This window comes from Heterodontus francisci, chromosome 5, assembly GCF_036365525.1.
Source record: "Heterodontus francisci isolate sHetFra1 chromosome 5, sHetFra1.hap1, whole genome shotgun sequence".
NCBI classification, from domain to species: domain Eukaryota; kingdom Metazoa; phylum Chordata; class Chondrichthyes; order Heterodontiformes; family Heterodontidae; genus Heterodontus; species Heterodontus francisci.
The window spans coordinates 132,902,974-132,922,257 of record NC_090375.1 but is presented as its reverse complement, the minus strand read 5'-3'; the positions used below and the strand labels follow the sequence as shown (position 1 = coordinate 132,922,257).

General features: G+C 42.1%; 1 protein-coding gene across 14 annotated transcripts in view; it reads left to right on the top strand.

The window, feature by feature from the left end:
• Window positions 1–19,284, top strand: part of LOC137370059 (lethal(3)malignant brain tumor-like protein 4) — a 456,447-nt gene that overhangs the window by 394,789 nt on the left and 42,374 nt on the right. For 12 of the 14 annotated variants that reach the window (XM_068032126.1, XM_068032123.1, XM_068032124.1 and 9 more), the window contains one exon: window positions 10,030–10,199. In XM_068032126.1, the coding sequence (XP_067888227.1) occupies window positions 10,030–10,199 (170 nt within the window). Of the gene's footprint in view, window positions 1–10,029; window positions 10,239–19,284 lie in introns of those variants that run through there. The other 2 variants (XM_068032128.1, XM_068032138.1) reach the window with 2 other exon arrangements.

The window sequence follows — 19,284 nt, the reverse complement described above, 5'->3', positions numbered from 1 at the left end:
TCCCTGTTTGATTTCTTGGTGACTATCTTACATTGATGGTGTCTAGTTTTGTTCTACCCCATGTGGAAACATTCTATCTGGTAGAATCTTCCCGGTCCCACGGAGGTGTGTTTCAAGGCGAGACCAGGAGCAAAATCAGAGATTAGGGCGTCGGGTCAGCACCTTGATGCTTTTCTGCCTCCAGGTGATCTTACCAGAGCCAGCTAAGCAATGGCAGGGGCTACCCACCCAGTAGCAATGGCTAGCCACTTAGGCAAATTAAGAGCCTACTGTGGGGGAATGGTGAGGACTCTGAGATCTTCCCATCGTCAGAGTGGACCCCCGCTGAATGAAACCCCTTCAGCGGAATTGTTATGGCCACAGGTACGGCCTTTCATCCCCACGGCCCTGTAATTGGACGTGAAGCCTCTGGCTCCGATGGCTCCCTAGGTGGCAGGCCGGGGAGCCATCAGAGGCTGAGGCTCCATGTCCCAATTACAGGGCCGTGGGGATGAAAGGCCATACCTGTGGCCATAACAATTCCGCTGAAGGGGTTTCCCATCCACTCCGATGGCCCTAACGGCTTCCGGCCTCTTTATTTTTGTCATTTTATTCACGCTTCTGAGGGAATCTCCATTTTGAGACGCCTTCACAGTTCCCTATCTACCTGAGTCACGTCCACCTCTCCCGGTGGGGCTGCTGGCCATCCGTGGCTGCAGGCCCTCTGATTGGGCCTGCAGCCTCAGGAACCTGCCCGCCATCCTTATTTGGATGGCAGATGCGGAGGTAGCCAATTGGAGACCAACTGCCAGAAGATTGTGCCGGAGGGCGCACTGCAGTCCGATTCGGGGTTAGGATCCAGAAATGGTCCTGACGCCTGAAAATAATATATCAGCAGGAAATTCCACCCGCTGTATCTGCTCTATCAAAATCTTTCATAATTTTAAACAATTCATCCCTCAGACTTCTCTTTTCAAGAGAAAAGTGATCCAGCATGTTCATTCACCTTTTACTGTTGGGTATAACCTCACATTTCTGGAACGATCCTTGTAAATCTTTTTTCCATTCTCTCCAGTGCCTCTATATCCTTTTTTTAATCTGGTGACCAGAACTGCACACAGTACTTAAAGTGTGATCTGACCAAAATCCAATACAAGTTTAGTATAACTTCTCTACTTTTCAGATCGATCCCGCGAGGAAAAAAAAACTGCTTGTTTTGCTTTTGTTACGGCCTTATTGGCCTGCATCGCAACTGTGAGATTTGTGTATTTGTACTGCCGGACTTCTTTGCTCCTCTATCCCATTTATATTCTTATTTGCCAAGTAATATGTGACTCCTTATTTTTCTAATGAAAGTGTTATATTGTACACTTATCTATGTTGAAATTTGCCAATTATATGCCCATTCTGCAAGTTTATTAATGTCGTCTTGTAATTTGTTGTCGTCCTGCTCAGTATCGACTCTTTATCTCAATTTGGTGTCATCTGCAAATTTCGAAATTGTGCTTTTGACACCAAAGACTAAATCCTTAACATGATTTGTGAACAACAGTGACCCTAGCAATGATACTTGTGGAATCCCACTCCCCACTTTCTGCCACTTTGAATATCTACTCTTTACCCCTGCTCTTTGCTTTGTGTCTTTTCGCCAGCTAGCCTTCCATTCTGCTAATGGTCCACATGCTCTGATGTTGTCATGTCCACCTGAGCTGTTTCCCTGGTAAATACTGAAGCAAAATAATTATTTAATATTTCTCCTATTTCACTACCACTGCCCGCCCCTTAGTAGACCAGTTCCCATCCTGACTCTTTTTTTGTGTGTACAATATTTTACTGTTTTGTTTTATATTCCTTTATTTAATTTCATAGTTCCTCTTTGCCTTCCTAATTGTTCTTTGAGTTCTCTCCTAGACTCTAATCTTCTCTTGTCATACTCTCCTCTGCTGTCCTTGTACTTAGTGTATGTCCCTTTTCTTGCCCTCAGATTTCCTTTTCTGCCTTTATTCATCCATGGTGTCTCATTTGTGTTTAGTTTGTTCTGGTTTTTTAACAGAGTGTTTTTCATGGGCTCTGTTAAGTACCATCTTACATGTTTCTTATTGCTATTTTATATCATTGTTTGCCAGTATTGTCCATTTTATTTCCACAATTCTATTTTCAGCCCCTCAAATCAGCTTTTCTCTAATCTATTACCCTGGTCTTCATCATGCTTATATCCTTCTCAATTATTATCCTGAACGGTATTATATTATGGTCACTATTGCCTAGCTCTCCCTCTACATTTACCTGTTTTATCTGCACTTGTTCATTCCCCATTACCAGTTCCAGTAATGAATCCTCCCTTGTTGGGCTTCTTACATGACTGGGTTAGAAAGCAGTCCCACACACACTGTACAAATTCCATTCGTTACCCCCTTTATCTACTTCTTCTGGCCAGTTAATTTCAGAGTAGTTGAAATCCCCTATGATTATTACATACAAACATACCAATTAGGAACAGGAGTAGGCCACTATTATTCGATGTTTGTTGCTCATTTCCTTTAATTGTTTACATATTTCTTTCTCCCCCTCCCTTCCAGTACTAGGTGGTTTCTAGACTACCCCTATTAGTGTGATTGATCCTTTTTTATCTCTAGTCTCTATCCACATGGATTCTGTTTCTGTTTTACTGATCACTGCAATTAGAAGACCTCCAGCCTCAAAAATGTGATCAGTCCTGTAAATAATGCTTTTGCGTTGGTACTTACTCAAGCAGCAGCTTGGAGCCCTACTGCAAATGGATGACTAAGACGATTCCTATTTTCTTTCCAAAATGCTTGGAAAATAAATAAATTGAAAACTCCTGGGGTGGGTGCAAGTTAGTAGGGTCGCTGGCAGGAATTTGGGGCAAAACCTGAATCTGTCACAGGTTTCCAGTCAATTTATGGTTCTTCAGAAATCATAATGAGCCAATGAGAACAATTCTTTGACCCCCAACCTTCCTCCACATCTGTAGGTACCTTTGAAGGTGAGTCTGGACAACATTACTGGGCTGCCCTGGGAAGTTTGCTGTGCATGCCCTCTTTAGGCTGAGAGCAAACATGCATACTGAGCTTCCCTCAAGGCCCCAAATGTGTCAAGCAGAAAAGGTAATCAATCCCAGAGGGCTGCCACTCTGATTTTCCAGCACTTCTTAAAGATAGATGTTTCTGTTACCCCATTACAGGTGTGGGCACCTGCCTGATTATTAACCTGACTCCATCCTGGGAACACGGATAGAGTCAATGACCTTTGTAATCATTCTTTCTAAGATACACCTAATTAGACATGAAGCAGGTACCCTTGAGTTTCAAGTCCTGAGTGTTTTCCTCACTTAATGCAAAGTAGATAAATAAATAGGGGTTCACTGATCTCCTGCCACATTTGGGAAAGGCGAGAATCCCTGAAGAAATTCTAACCCGTGGGCTTGTTTCCCTCACAAACACAGTTACACATGTAAATAAATCTGTGTTTTTAAAGGAAGAAGGTCCACATCCCGTGAAAAAAAATTGAAAATTGCATTAGCCAGATTCTGGATTTTTGTTTTAACCAACTGCTTTCCTAAGGACAGCTTTAAACATTAATATTTTGCCTTACAGCTATTCTGTTTCCATCAAACTAAAATTACGCCTGCAAAATTCAGCTCTGTGGTGCTGGTATTTGGGCACTATGGGAGCCATTTGAGGTGAAGAATGGCCGGGGTCGCTCCTGACTTTTGGCACAGCCTGTGTTGATCACCATATAGTTGAGGGTGATAGAACAGGCATTATGTGCATGTGCTGGAAATATGCAGAGTCGGAAGATCGTGACATCAATCAGTGTTTAATGCTGATTTGATGCACAACATGCCAATTTCTACTTCACTGCTCTAGTTAACACCCTCCCTTAAACACGAACAGCTGAAACACCTCACTGATGGTTAAATGCCAGTGGTGGCGGGATGTGGCCATTATTTGGCCTCTAGACGGAAAGCCCTTGACCTTCCCCGCCTCTGACTTAATCGGGGAAGGTGGTGGCACTGTGCCCTCCCGCCTTCCCTCCTGATTCTATGACTCCCTCCACCCCTCCCCCAGGCCTCCCAGCCTGCTCCTGAGGAGGAATTAAATTTTATTATGATCGCCATAAGATCAACAAACAAAAAGAACCAATTCTACCAAACAGCCCCAACAAAAAATCAAATGGACAAGATTTCACTTTTATAACTTTTATTCTAACAATCAAACCAATATCAACATTAATTAAACATAAAGTAACAGACAAATCACAGTCAATATATAGACGACAAATTGCACATTAACTATCAGACACAACAACGACAGATCTCAGGGATTTAAAGGGTAGTCCACCCAGCAAAGATGGCATCAAACTCCCACGAAATTCTTCAAAACTCTGAACTTCTTCAGTTAAATTTCTAGCTCCTGTCCTCCAAGATGCAGACACTGATGTAACACCTTCTCATCAGTAGTAAATGTAACAGTCTTCCCTTCAATATTTTGGTCTTGTCGCCTCACTAACAGCCTCAGCCCTGCTCATGACAGTCTTGATAACATGGTTCCACAAGTATTTCTTTAAGTTACTGAAAGCAGTTGTTGCAACTCGTATTTTGCAATGGCCAGCTCCCAGAATTAGCTTTCTCTCTCTCTCTGGCTTGTCTGCCAAAAAAGCCTGCAGCTTGCTTGAACTCTGTAATCTTCAAATCTGAGCTCAGATAGCTCCAGTCACATGCCTCTGGTCAAATTAACTCTGTGTTTATCTGGTTCCAACCAGTTCTAGTTTCCCCAGAAACCTGTAGTTTTTGGCTTTGCGATTAAGTTAGGGAGTGTCTCAAAAAAACAAGCTTTGAAACCAGAGTCAATGCACCTATCAGAATTCAACAAGTCATCTGTTCCAACAACAGTCTGCATATGTCCTCCAATGGTTACTTCCATATAATTATACGGTAAACTTTTATTCTTATAAATATGAACTTAATTGTGTAATTTGTTCTGTGTAATAAAGTTGACTAGTCATCTTCAATGTAAATTGGTAACTCTAATGATATATTGTACATTGTCAGGGCCACATGGTGAGGTGTGTGGGAGATCCCCGAGGTTCAACTCCCACCTGACCGCAGCAAATGTTTTTGTTTTTAGGGTTTTAACCCCTTTGTGTTTTATTTGTCAGTTTGGAGACATGGATCACTTCCGGTTCTCTGCTGCACAAGTTGAAATGTAGGATTCAAAGCAGGGTGTCTTCCCTTTGACTTGCTGGATTTTCTCCTAGCTCTCAGCTGGACAGGCTATGGTAATGCTTTCTCTTGGGCCTCTCTTTCCAGAGAGCTACCTTTTAAGCTAAAAGTTTCACATCTTACCTCTGTTGGGAGACACAGATCTTCCTCCCTGTGGTGACTGACACTGGCCCAGGATGTGGCTACTTCATATCATCTTTGTTTCAGAAGAACCCATTCAATTCAAAAATGTCTCTTGATGGGTTCAGGATAAGTGTAATCAACACCTTTTAGCTGTGGAATGTATCCTTCTGTCCTTGCCAGTGTTACGCCAATGTGCTTTCTTTAATGATAATTTTCTTGAATCTTGACTGGACATCTGAATTTATATTTTTTAGAAGACATTTAAAAAAGAAAAGCTCCAAGGATGGCTTTGCTGGCAACTTAGGATGGTCACCTAATTTGCAACACTGTATCCTATATTGCAAAGGGTTGTGAGGAGGGAGACAAAATGTCTGCTAATTCCCCAGCAAGAACCAAAACCCAGGAAGTTTAAAGGAACCACCTGTTCATTATAGCAATACAGAAATACTAATAATTGCTATGTTTAAATGACTGTCTTGTGACAAGCCCCTCCCCATCTGTGATTTTTAGCTTGTGTCTTTCTGCAGCAGACAGGAGAAGCAACCGGATTCTGACATGCGTGGGCCTGAAGTGCCCCCCCCCCCACTCTCTGTCTCTCTTTCCCCCCCCCCCCCCCCACCCCCATTCCAGCTTGAAAGCTTTCAAATCCTGTGTGTTGACTGACCACGTTTGCATACTCCGGCTACAATCAGAAACCCCAATGGAAGAAATCATCCACATCGCTGTCTCCAAGAGACCCACCAAACCAGACATCTATCTCTTCAAACGAAAAGCCTCAGGACCTCTGAATTCATCTATAAACCAGTCGAATCACCAAACGTCACAGACTGTATAACCCTTTTCTCTATGGACTCTAACTCAACCAATCTACCTTTCCTTGTTCTGTAAACTATTTGTGTGTGAGAGTGAAAGTTGGTGCATTGTTTATTATTAGTTTGGTTTAGGTACAATAAAGTTAACCACTTTCTTTGTTAACTCACGAAAACCTGTCTGCTTGGTTCTTGTTATGATCATAGTAAGTAAGTAATCAAACACCTACTGAATTGGCTAGTACACCCACTTTAACCAAGAATTAAACCTGTTGTGGTGAAATAAGGAGAGGGAAAAAAAGGAAGCCCTTCGACCCCTCCTCACTTGACCATAACACCAGACACTAGACAGTTTGAATATACAAGGCCAGGTCTTTTGACCTTCGGTGGCCATTTTGAAGCACATTGTCCACTTTTTAAAAAAGAAATGTCAATTTTTATAATGCTTACTACTTTCATAGCTAAGGACACTGGCTTGAATGCAGCACCTCCTTTTTTATTGGAATACCAACAATTTTTATAACGCTTCAGGTTGAGTTCTTGTATTTTCAATCACTGCACTTTGTGAGCGTAACCCCTCCCCCAAATGGGAAAAAATAAAAATTCCTTGGATTTCATTTTTATGTTGTTTGGTTTTTGGGTTTGTTTAGAAAGAAAGTAAGTAGGATGGTATAGGGGTCACACCACTGCACACATGGCACCCTTACCTCAATCCCACAACTGCTACAGCTGGCATTGTTTGTAACAGCTAGTAAGCCCTTTTACCAATAGATAGTATTTGTTCTGCTTTCGGGTGGAATTTATGTAAACTTGGCTGCCAGCAGGGTTTAAAAACAACTGGTATCCCTGAGGATGGTTATCTCTTCCTCTGGTTTCTGGGATACAAAAGGCGTAATTTTCCCTTTTTGTAAAAAGTTCTGGTATGTGCTTTGTTCTTGAGTTATGGTGGAACATATGCTTACTACTTTCATAGCTAAGGACACCGGCTTGAATGCAGCACCTCCTTTTTTATTGGAATACCAACAATTTGCCTGGACATGTCCAGATTTTCCACACTGAAAACACATTGGGTGTGCCCCGACTGGTTTATCACCTGGGTTCCTCCTTTTAAAAGTTGGAGGCTGCTCTGATTTTACTTCCCTATTCTACATTTCTCTTGAGTCTATTTCTGCTTCATCTGCATCCCTGCTATCTTTCCCTAGCCAGTAAGAGTTACTAGACCCAAATTTATTCTGAGTTAGGGGTATGTATTAACTCATAGTTGGTGGCCATTTTTGCTGCTTCTCCTACCGTTGTAACTCTCTTTGTTCCTCAATGTGGGTTTTTATACTAACTGGGATTCTATTTTTAAACTCTTCCAGCAACATCACTTCTCTCAAATTTTCATATGAGGATTCTAGTTTGAGATGTTTTAATTCTTTCAGATGCAATGTAAGTCTGTGCGGGTCTTTTCCTAGTGTGTCTGAATTTCAGTCGATAGTCCTCAGGTTCTCATGCTTGAGAATTGCAGTTTTAGTCCATTCATAATCAGAGGAACTCTCTTCTGATAACAGAGAAAAAGTTTCACGAGCCCTACCTACAAACGTGCCTTGTAAGGAGAGAGTCCAAAATTCTTTTGGCCGTCTTAGCCTGGTAGCTATTTTCTCAAATGAGGTAAAATATGAACCACCCTCCTCCTCATTGAATTTTGGCACTAACCATGTGTGTCTCAGGATATCAAAGTTTTGCTCTGAATTGGAGATAAGGTTTGAGTGGCTGGTGGCATTTTCATTTTGAGTTTACAGCCTTGCTGATTCAAACTGTTTCACCTCTCTTTCCTCTTTCCCCCTCTGGAACTCCCTTTCTTCTTTCCTTTTGAAGCTGAACCTCTCTCTCTTCCTTTTCCTTCTAAAACTGCATCTCCTCTCATTTCAACTGAATTTTAGTTAGGGCTATCCTTTTTGTTTCAGATTCCATGCTTTATTCTTCTGGTTCAGGGGTAAATTTTAAATGATTAGCTAGATCCTTCACCAGTTCAGCTTTCTTTGTTTTTTTTTAAAGTGATTCTCTGTAGCTAAGCTTTTTAAATATTCAGTATTTAATTTATCACAGGATAGATCTCGCTGCTGTACAAACTCCTTAGCATTAAATGTGGCCGTCTTTTATTTCTAGCACTACAGAGAAAAAACAGAAGAATACAAGAAAACCCATTTGTTTGCTTTTCCACAATTTTAGAGGTCAACTTTCCTCCCGTTTTCAAATCTATCATTTGTCTAGTGATTCAGATTGCAGATTCGAGCCCTCAGTTTTTTACAGTCATATGGTGAGGGGTATGGGTGATTTCCACTGTTCAACACCCACCTGACCACAACCAGTGTTTTTGTTATTAGGATTTTAACCCATTTGTGTTCTATTTGTCAAATAAACGGAGAGCAGCAAGTTTTCTTGTAGGTTTCAAACAGAAAATTAATTATTTATTGAGCAATATGCCTTATCCTGAAATTGTCGCAACTGCACTCTCTCTCTCTCACACACACACACACACACACACACACACACACACACAGATAGAAAGGAAAAAGGGTAAGTGGTTTGAAATGAGGTAGGGTTTTGGGGTTCATGGTAAACCTGTTGAATCTTCTTGGAGGTCAATTTCTCTTCAGTTGCAGGCCTGGGGTGTTTGTAGATTTCTCTGTTAGTTGAAATTTCAGTAGTTTGAAGACAGGTGATCACTTCCAGTTCTCTGCTACACAAGTTGAAATGTAGAATTCACGGGCGCCTTTCCTTTGGCTTGCTGGATTTTCTCCCAGCTCTCAGCTGGACAGGCTTTCTGATACTTTGTCCTGGATCTCTCTCTCCCTTCCTCCCTCTCCAGAGAGCTACCGTTTAAGCTAAAAGTATCTCACATCTCGCCTCTGTTGGGAGACACAGATCTCCCTCCCTGTGGTGACTGACAAATGGCCCAGGATGTAACTCCTTCACAACTTCTTTGTTTCATAAGAACCCGTTCAATTCAAAAATGTCTCTTGATGCTTTCAGGATGGGTGTAATTGACACCTCTTAGCTTTAGAATGTGTCCTTCTGTCCTTGCCAGACGGTAGACATTTTGAATATACAAGGTTAGGTCTTTTGATGTTGAGTTGTCCACTTTTTTTGAAGCACATTGTCCACTTTTTAAAAAAAAAAGAAACATCAATTATTATAATCAGGTTGAGTTCTTGTATTTTCAATTGCTGCACTTTACGTGAGTGTAACAACATTAATTAAGGTAAAACAGCCTCCAGCTCATCCAAGTAACACAACTGAACGTGTGTATATTTATATATATATATATATATATATACATAGATATAAAAGGCAAAATACTGTGGATGCTAGAATCTGAAATAACAACAAAGTTGCTGGAAATACTCAGCTGGTCTAGCAGCATACCTGAAATGTTAACTGTTCCACTACATTTGTTCTGAAAATCTGGTAAAAAGTGTTCAACTAATCGAGTCCAGATGCCCATGTGACTGAGTTCCAGAAACATATTAAAATTTCAATTAATGTTTTTCATGCAGTTGTCACTTAGGCATATGGATACAATATTACTCAGCTGATCAGCATCTAATGAGTTTTTTTTCCTTCCAGGCAGTTGATCATAAAACTGCACTGCATCATTATCACATCAAATGACCCATTCTCTAAATTATTTCTCTTCAGTTAATGAAAGGCTGAATCTTTGATACTAATTCTTACCAATGATGCAGCAAACTACTTCACAATTACAAAAATGAGCTTCTTGGAACAAAATCCTCAATTTTTTAGATATCACAAAAAATATATTCAAAGTCAAATGCAAAAAACAAATTGCTTCTGGAAAAGTGAGTAATTGTTGCCTTTCTTTTCCAGATCTTTCTGTTGAAAGTATGCAGCAAGCTCTCCACCAGTCTGTCTTCATGTCAGCCATGTCTGCTCACCCAGTTCGTGATCTCCCACTTTGCTGGGAGCAGCACTGCAAACTATTGCCCGGAGTGGTGAATTTCCAAGCCAGCAAGGTGTCCAAGTGGAGTATTGATGAGGTACAAAGCACTGGCAGAATCTGAGGTTTACTAAGGAAGGTGATGGAAAAATTATAGATTCTTCCCACAGTATCAAGAAAAATTGTTGGCATGTATGCAATATCACTTGAGCTACTATTTAGAAACAATATACTATATAAGCCTGAAAAAAATTCAATAGTACATGATGTGCTCCAACATATTGTACTTTATGCAGTGGTTTGGGCCTCAAAAAGTCCATGGGGAGGGTAACTTGCATTCGTGCTAGGATGCACGTGCCAAGATCTTCCACCACTGACCCCACTTAAACTCACTGTCAGTGAGATTGGCCATGAGTAGCAGGCCTTTGGTAGGCTGGTGGCACATCTGGGATATTCCCTTGCCAAAGTGGCCAAAACGTGTGACTGAACTAAGCGAGTCAAAGGTTCTCCCAACTTTGAAAAAAAACCTTTGATGCCACCTTTGCCTTTAATAGAATACTTTTGGATCCTTATCTTTGGATAACCAGGCCCTGGACCACCAGGTGGGCCTCAATCAGTTAGATCTACATGTGCCAACCTTATATCAGGTCCTAATTAGGACGGGGTTGCAGAAACCCCTGACTTAGGTATGTATGGCTGCTGAGGTGGATAACCAAAGCAATGCTTGAAACATTGGCACAAGGCTGGAACCTGCCGTTTCCAAGTCCCAGTTTAGTTTGTGGCTATTCCAGCAAACTCCTGAAAAGTTACAGCAGAAGTCCGCTGGTACAGCCATAGATTTTCAGCCCCATAAACTCAAAATCAACAGTTGATTTGAGGGCTGTGGAAGCTCAATCATTGAGCATGTTCAAAACAGAAATCGATAGATTTCTGGATACTAATGACGTCAAGGGATATGGGGATAGTGGGAAAAAATGGTGTAGAGGGAGATGATCAGCCATCATCTGTTTGAATGGCGGAGCAGGCTTGACAGGCCGAATGGCCTACTCCCCCTATTTCCTGTGATCCCATGATCCCAGATGGTGCTTCCCCAGAACAACCAACAAAACTTATTTATGATGATACAGAAGATAATAGGCATGACTGCAAAATACATTAGTGTTGGGTTATTTTATGTCATTCACTTATGTTATGTTTCATGCACATTCATGAAATATTTCTAACAATGTTGACTCACCTGATTTTCAATTACATTGAAGTCAATCGAAATGAAAATTTCCAAAGCACTAAGAAAATGCATGAGTGCACACCGAACCATCAAACATTGGCATAAGAAAGCAATATATACAGTTGCTTACAAACATATTTCATAGAGACGGGGAACTCAGTTGGTGGACTAGAGTGTTGCCCATTTACTAAGCTGGTGATGTCATTTTTATTTTCCATGCTGATTAAGATATAGGAAACAGCATTTATAGCAACGTCTAAAAAGTATGCGGTTGGGGTTGAGTGGTGGGTGTTGGAGGTGGGGTTGGTGGTGGTGTGGGTGAGGTGTTGCTGGAGCTGGTGGCAAAATATATATATAAAATAAGTATCAGCTTGGCTCAGTGGTAGCACTCTGATTTCAGTCAGACTGTTGTGGGTTCAAGTCCCACGCCAGGATATAATTTAGGTTGACACTCCAGTGCAGCACGAAGGATGTCTTTTGGATGAGACATTAAACTAACGCCCTGTCTAACAGTTCAGGAGGATATAAAATTCCTGTGGCACAATTCATAGGAGAACAGGGAGTTCTTCTATTGTCCTGTCCAATATTCATCCCTCAATCAGCACCAATAGCAGGTTATGTGATTATCTTATTGTTATTTGAGTGACCTTACTGTGCTCCAGTTGACCTACACAACAGTGACTACTTTTCAAAAAGTAATTCATTGGTTTAAAGTATTTTGGGCTGCCTGAGAAAGTGAATGGTGTTAAATAAATATGGTGCTTTCTTTGCAAACTTCAGCTTACGAGCTCATGTCTGCTTTCAAATCAACAAATCCGAGTTATCTGAGTCTGCTGCAAACACTGAAGAATGAAATTCCATGGTCCAAGAGACATAAATGGAACTAAATTGTCTGAACTTGGAGCAACATAACCAACCTCTATAATAAATCACATAAGAACAAGAACAAACTTCTGCTACTGTCAGGAACCCATGTACCATGCAATCAGACTTCCATATGTTTCAAACTGAAAGATAAATTAGTGAGAAATGACGATATGAGAAACTAAAAGTGACATCACAATCCTCACTCATTAATTATGACTTCACAGTTTAAATTTTGTGGCTTGCCCCAAACACTTGTGCAAAAGTACTCCTATAATAAAGCATAATACCACAGATGGTACATTACGAGGGATTCTTCACTCAAACTGAAGTCTCCAACTACAAACCCTGCATTTCTCTCATACACATGAAACGACTTCTTTCCACTCAGTCCGCAAGCATGACCTCAAGCTTTCGGTTGTATGCCATTTAATTCACACCCTGCTCCCATGTCAACATTTCTGTCCCGGGCCTGCGGCAGTATTCCAGTGAATCTCAAAGCAAGTTCAAGGAACAGCACCTCGTCTTCCAATTAGGCACTCTATAGCCCTCTGGACTCAACATTGAGTTCAACAATTTCAGCACATCACTGCCTTTTTTAAATTTAATTTTATTTATTTTTTAACCATGGACCTGTCTTAAACATGTTTTTCAGGTTTTTGCTTTTGAACAGAGCTGTTAATTTTGCTCTAGCCACAGTCCCAAAGGACCATAGGTATCTCTCCCCATTAGAGAGAGACAGTTGGTGATGTATAGCTTGAGGGTCACCAGTCCTCAAGCGGGGGCAAGGTGAGGAGACTGGCCTCCATGAACTACTACAGCCGGTACGGGGAATGAACCTACGCTGTTGGTATCTTTCTACATCTCACTCTAGCCGTCTAGCCAACTGAGCTAACAGTTAAAAGATACCTGATATAACACCCATTCTTATAACTTTGATTATTTTGCTAATTTTCACCCCGCTCTCTTCCTGCTGACTTCTGCTGGTGTTAGCTGCGTTTCCACCCCCCACCCAACAGGCCTTTCCTCATGTGTCAGCTTGGATACTGAGGATCGGGGTGTGAGTGGAACATCCCAGCCAATCCTAGTCTGTCCATTCTTGGTCAACCCAAGTGCATGCTTTCCATTCTGGTGACTAGGAGTGGGAACCTGGACTTATTCCATAGCCAAGAAACAGGAAGGGCAATTCCAGACCCTCCACATCAGCCCCAGCTGAGATCAGCAAACTCGGAATGGCTGGCATCTTTTCTGCATTCTGTTAACAATCGCGCATTGGCATGCAACAGATTTGTGTTTGACAGTTTTATTTTATTAATTTCATGAGATGTGGGCATTGCTGGCTAGGCCAGCATTTATTGCCCATCATTAATTGCCCTTGAGAAGGTGGTGGTGAGCTGTTTTCTTGAACCTCTGAAGTCCATGTGGGGTAGGTATACCCACAGTGCTGTTAGGAAAGGAGTTCCAGGATTTTGACCCGACGACAGTGAAGGAACGGCGATATAGTTCCAAGTCAGGATGGTGTGTGGCTTGGAGGGAAACTTGCAGTTGGTGGTGTTCCCATGCATCTGCTGCCTTTGTCATTCTCGGTAGTAGCAGTCACAGGTTTGGAAGGTGTTGTCGAAGGAGTCTTGATGAGTTGCTGCAGCTGGCTACAAGAGCAGGTCAGAGGCAAGGAATTCTGCAGTGAGTAACTCCCCTCCTGACTCCCTTAAGCCTGTCCAACATCTACAAGGCACAAGTCAGGAGTGTGATGGAATACTAAAATAAAAACTGGATGCTGGAAATCTGAAATAAAAATAAGAAATGCTGGAAATACTCAGCAGGTCTGGCAGCATCTGTGGAGAGAGAAGCAGAGTTAACTTTTCAGGTCAGTGACCTTTCATCAGAACTGATGGAATACTCTACATTTGCCTAGATCAATGCAGCTCCGACAACACTCAAGAAGCTCGACACTATCCAGGACAAAGTAGCCCACTTGATCGGCACCCCATCCACCACTGACACTCAGTGGCAGCAGTGTGTATCATCTACAAGAGCTGTTCATTATTCTGCCATTAACACTCTTTCTGGACAAATGCTTTGTCTTTTAACACAACTATTAGCACTCCCTTTGCCTTTGTTCTGTGACATATTTGTCATTTAATCTCTCCTGCCCTCTGCCCTATCACACACTTTCCCTTTTGTTCTTCTCCCCCCTCCCCCTTTTCATTTGCTCAAAGCCGATTACATTTCTAACCTTTGCCAGTTCTGATGAAAGGTCACAGATCTGTAACATTAACTCTGTTTCTCTCTCCACAGATGCTGCCAGACCTTATGAGTATTTCCAGCACTTGGTTTTTATTTCAGATTTCCAGCATCCACAATATTTTGCTTTTATTCTTTCAAAAGTAGCTGCAGTATTGTATACTTACTTCACTTAGACTGCATTTAGACTGGCACTTCAGTGTGTTACTGAGGGAGTGCTGCATTGTTGGAGGCATCCTTCAGTTGAGATGTTGACCCAAGGCTCGATCTACCTGTTCAATTAAACATGGAACTAATTTACCAACAATAACAAAAAACTTACATTTACAAATAGCGTTTCCACCTCACTTCCAATAATATCACAGCAGCACAGCAGGGTCAGCTCTGAGTAGTTTCCCAACCTATGCCAACATTTAACAGCAGATTAGATAGATAGCTGAACGAAAGGGCAATAAAGGGATTTGGGAATAAAGTAGACACATGGAACTAGGCCAAACACCAACATAGACTGGTTGGGCAAAATATTCTGATTTGGTACTGTAATTTCTCTGTATCTATGTAAAATATTATGTTTTGGAGAAGGTACTGTCCAAATCACTGGCATTATTTGAAGCTTATTAATTTTGTATTTATACCTTCTCATACTGTATTCTGAAATGGAAAATTCAATTCATAGAGTGGAGCCTTGCAACATGAGATTGCTGCTCAGAGAATTGGGCCTAGAGAGTTTTGCTTTATCTCTGACTTATGTTTCCATCCAGCGTTAAGCTCAAACTACATTCTAAAACAACATTCACCTTATTCCTGCTTTACAATATCTTAAACAGCTTGCATTATATAGTGCCTTTAACATACAAAAATGTACCCAGGCACTTTGCAAAGGACACTGAGTTAAAGAAGGAGAGATTAGGAAAGCTTGGTCAAAGAGGTGGGTTTTAAGAAACTTCTTGAGAGGAGAAGGAAGGAATTCAGGAGAGTGAAGCCTAGGTTTGAAGACAAGGCCACCAGTTGTGTAAAAGAAACAAGGATACACAAGAGACTGGAGGACTGGAGAGTTTGTGGGGAGTTGTCAGGCTGGAATAGGTTTCAGGGATGCACTGCAGGGATTTAAACATAACAGTGATCATTTAAAATTTGAAGTGCTTTGGACAGGAGCCAATGTAGGTCAGCAAGGATAGGGATGAAAGGCAAATGAAGCTTGGTGTGGAGTGAAACACATACAATGAAGTCTTGGATAAGCTAAAGCTTATGGGGCATGGCATGGCCAGGACAGCACTGGAGTAATTAAGATGCAAGAGTAGCTGGGAAGCTGCAGAATGGATGGTCTTTATCTTAGTGACAAAAAAAAATCCATGAGCTCCTCATACTTGTTGCTAGAGGTGAGGATTAACGGGATAGGAGAAGGGGATTTAAAGAGAAAGTTGGTAATGGAGGATAAGAGGATTATCTTTGTCCGATAGTACGAGGAGAGGTAGAGCTTGATGTGACCCAGCCAAATCTGACAATGGATGATGATAGCAGTTATGTGCCAGTTATGTTAGATTATAAAATCTTGAATGTGTCCTGTTTCAATCTTCTTGTATGAAAATAAGTACTTTGAGGGGCATTCCCAAAAGGCATGGGGCAACAAACAGTGTCAGGGGCAGCTCTGACTGAACCACTGGTTTCTGGCTAGGCACTGCTTCTATACTAGTCCAGAAGAGGACATCACCTGAGGTCCTTTCCCAGAAGTTTAGGGACAGCAAAAGTGCTTCTTGCAACAAACAGTGGAAGCTCTGACTGAAACACACGTGCTGCTTCAAGTAGTCCTGTTCATATTAGCTGTGAATCATTTAAGGCGAGAATTATCAGGCACAGCAAGTCCCAAGTCAACACGCAGGGGGTGATTTTCATGAGCAAACAATAAAGAGATGAGCAGGGCTAGCACGATAGCTGTTCAGAGCTATGGCAGCATGGCTGTTTCTCAGAGGCCTGGAGTAATAGCTTATGTGTGGCACAGAAAGAAGCAACATTGTGGAGCAGCAAGCAACAGGAGTTCAGAATTTACAGCAGCAGCTACAAGCATTTTCAAATCCTTTATGGTGAAAAAACCCGGAAGCTACTGCAAGAATGCCTCCAAAGGCTCTCAACAGCTTTACCTGAAAGCAGCTGAGGATCCTGTTATATATTGCTCTAAATAGTCACCTTTCAACTTCTTATTGCTCATGGCTAGCAGACAGGAGTGGGAACTGAGGTAGTCTGGCAGGGTAGCTGGAAAAGGCCCAAATGTCACTTGACCCTACCTGCATGTTTCAGGCAGTAGCTCTAGCCACTAAGATTCATGTCTGCCTGAAAATTCTTCTTCTTCTTTGACCTCCTTATCTCGAGAGACAATGGATAAGCGCCTGGAGGTGGTCAGTGGTTTGTGAAGCAGCGCCTGGAGTGGCTATAAAGGCCAATTCTAGAGTGACAGGCTCTTTCACAGGTGCTGCAGAGAAATTTGTTTGTCGGGGCTGTTACACAGTTGGCTCTCCCCTTGCGCCTCTCTTTTTTCCTGCCAACTACTAAGTCTCTTCGACTCGCCACACTTTAGCCCCGTCTTTATGGCTGCCCGCCAGCTCTGGCGAACGCTGGCAAATGACTCCCACGACTTGTGATCAATGTCACAGGATTTCATGTCGCGTTTGCAGACGTCTTTAAAGCGGAGACATGGACGGCCGGTGGGTCTGATACCAGTGGCGAGCTCGCTGTCCAATGTGTCTTTGGGGATCCTGCCATCTTCCATGCGGCTCACATGGCCAAGCCATCTCAAGTGTGTGTATAAGCTGGGGATGTTGGCTGCCTCGAGGACTTCTGCGTTGGAGATACGGTCCTGCCACCTGATGCCAAGTATTCTCCGGAGGCAGCAAAGATGGAATGAATTGAGACGTCGCTCTTGGCTGACATACGTTGTCCAGGCCTCGCTGCCATAGAGCAAGGTACTGAGGACACAGGCCTGATACACTCAGACTTTTGTGTTCCGTGTCAGTGCGCCATTTTCCCACACTCTCTTGGCCAGTCTGGACATAGCAGTGGAAGCCTTTCCCATGCGCTTGTTGATTTCTGCATCTAGAGACAGGTTACTGGTGATAGTTGAGCCTAGGTAGGTGAACTCTTGAACCACTTCCAGAGCGTTCGCCAATATTGATGGATGGAGCATTTCTGACGTCCTGCCCCATGATGTTCATTTTCTTGAGGCTGATGGTTAGGCCAAATTCATTGCAGGCAGCCGCAAACCTGTCGATGAGACTCTGCAGGCACCCTTGAGTGTGAGATGTTAAAGCAGCATCGTCAGCAAAGAGGAGTTCCCTGATGAGGACTTTCCGTACTTTGGACTTCGCTCTTAGACGGGCAAGGTTGAACAACCTGCCCCCTGATCTTGTGTGGAGGAAAATTCCTTCTTCAGAGGACTTGAACGCATGTGAAAGCAGCAGGGAGAAGAAAATCCCAAAAAGTGTGGGTGCGAGAACACAGCCCTGTTTCACGCCACTCAGGATAGGAAAGGGCTCTGATGAGGAGCCACCATGTTGAATTGAGGTAGTCTGGCAGGGCAGCTGGAAAAAGGCCAAATGTCACTTGACCCTATCTGCATGTTTCAGGCAGTAGCTCTAGCCACTAAGATTCATGTCTGCCTGAAAATTACGCCACAAGTAACAGCAGTTTTAAGTGGGTGAGACTACAATCGCTTTACTTTCAAACCTCTACGACCCATCCCATTTTTGAATGTGGTTGGGGCGGTAACTAGATGAAAATTATCCTCATACTGTTAGTAGTACAGTAAATTGTCAGAGCTTCTGTAATTCTTTCCGTCCTGGATTGTATTGTATCTCTGAGCTGGCCATTGTGAGCTACACATCAGTCACCCTTTATTCCATTAACATTTAACTGATCTGTCTTGAATTAGTAGCACTAACACACTTCAAGATTCATGGCTAAGTCCCACAAAAATGCTCCAGTGCCCTGGAATGGGGTGGAGAGATCGGTGACAGTGAAGTATTCCAAGCCCTTTGCTAATTACTGTTGTCTTGGACATTCACCTTGGTTTCTCAGTAAATAAAAATTGAAAGTGAAGCTAAATGCTTAACTCTTATATAGGCATGTTACGAAGCTTAGCATATACTGTTTTTTCCCGAGAAACCAAAGTGGTGGGCGAGTGCTTTAAACTAGAACACTGCCAGGGTGGAACAGTGTAAAAGAAGAAAAATTAAATCAGAAGGTAATGATTAGGTGATGCCAAGTTGAGTTTCAGTAGCCTGAAAATTGATTGAAGAGGGAAAAGACTGAGGGAGGTAAAGTTGTTCCACGGAATTAGAGTATATGTATAGGAAGATGCCATTTTTGGAACTGAAAAGCAATGAACTGCAGTAGATAGAATCTTTAAAAAAAAATCCTTCCCAGCATTACGACCGCAGCGGGAGCAACACATTGTCAATTAATTCCCGTCACTCCATAGGTCGCAGCATATTATTTAAGCGTTCTCACCCAATCGGAGAAACAGCCAAATTAAACACTCTAGTAACCCCAGAATGAAACTGACCAACAAATTAACTGTTTATTAAAAAACTAAATCTTAAACACTATTAAGACAAACCTATGTCTTAAGACCTTATAACCTATATTTAATCTAACTCCCCATTCACACACATACATTCAAAAACTAACAGTTAACCAGTTTTAAAAGTGGAGTTTTAAAAAATTAGCTGTCTCTTAAGAATAAATAAATAAAATAAAGTCTTTGCAGGTTACGTTCCTGATGGAACATAGAAAGATAGGAACAGGAGTAGGCCATTCAGCCCCTCGAACCAGTCCCACCATTCAATAAGATCACAGC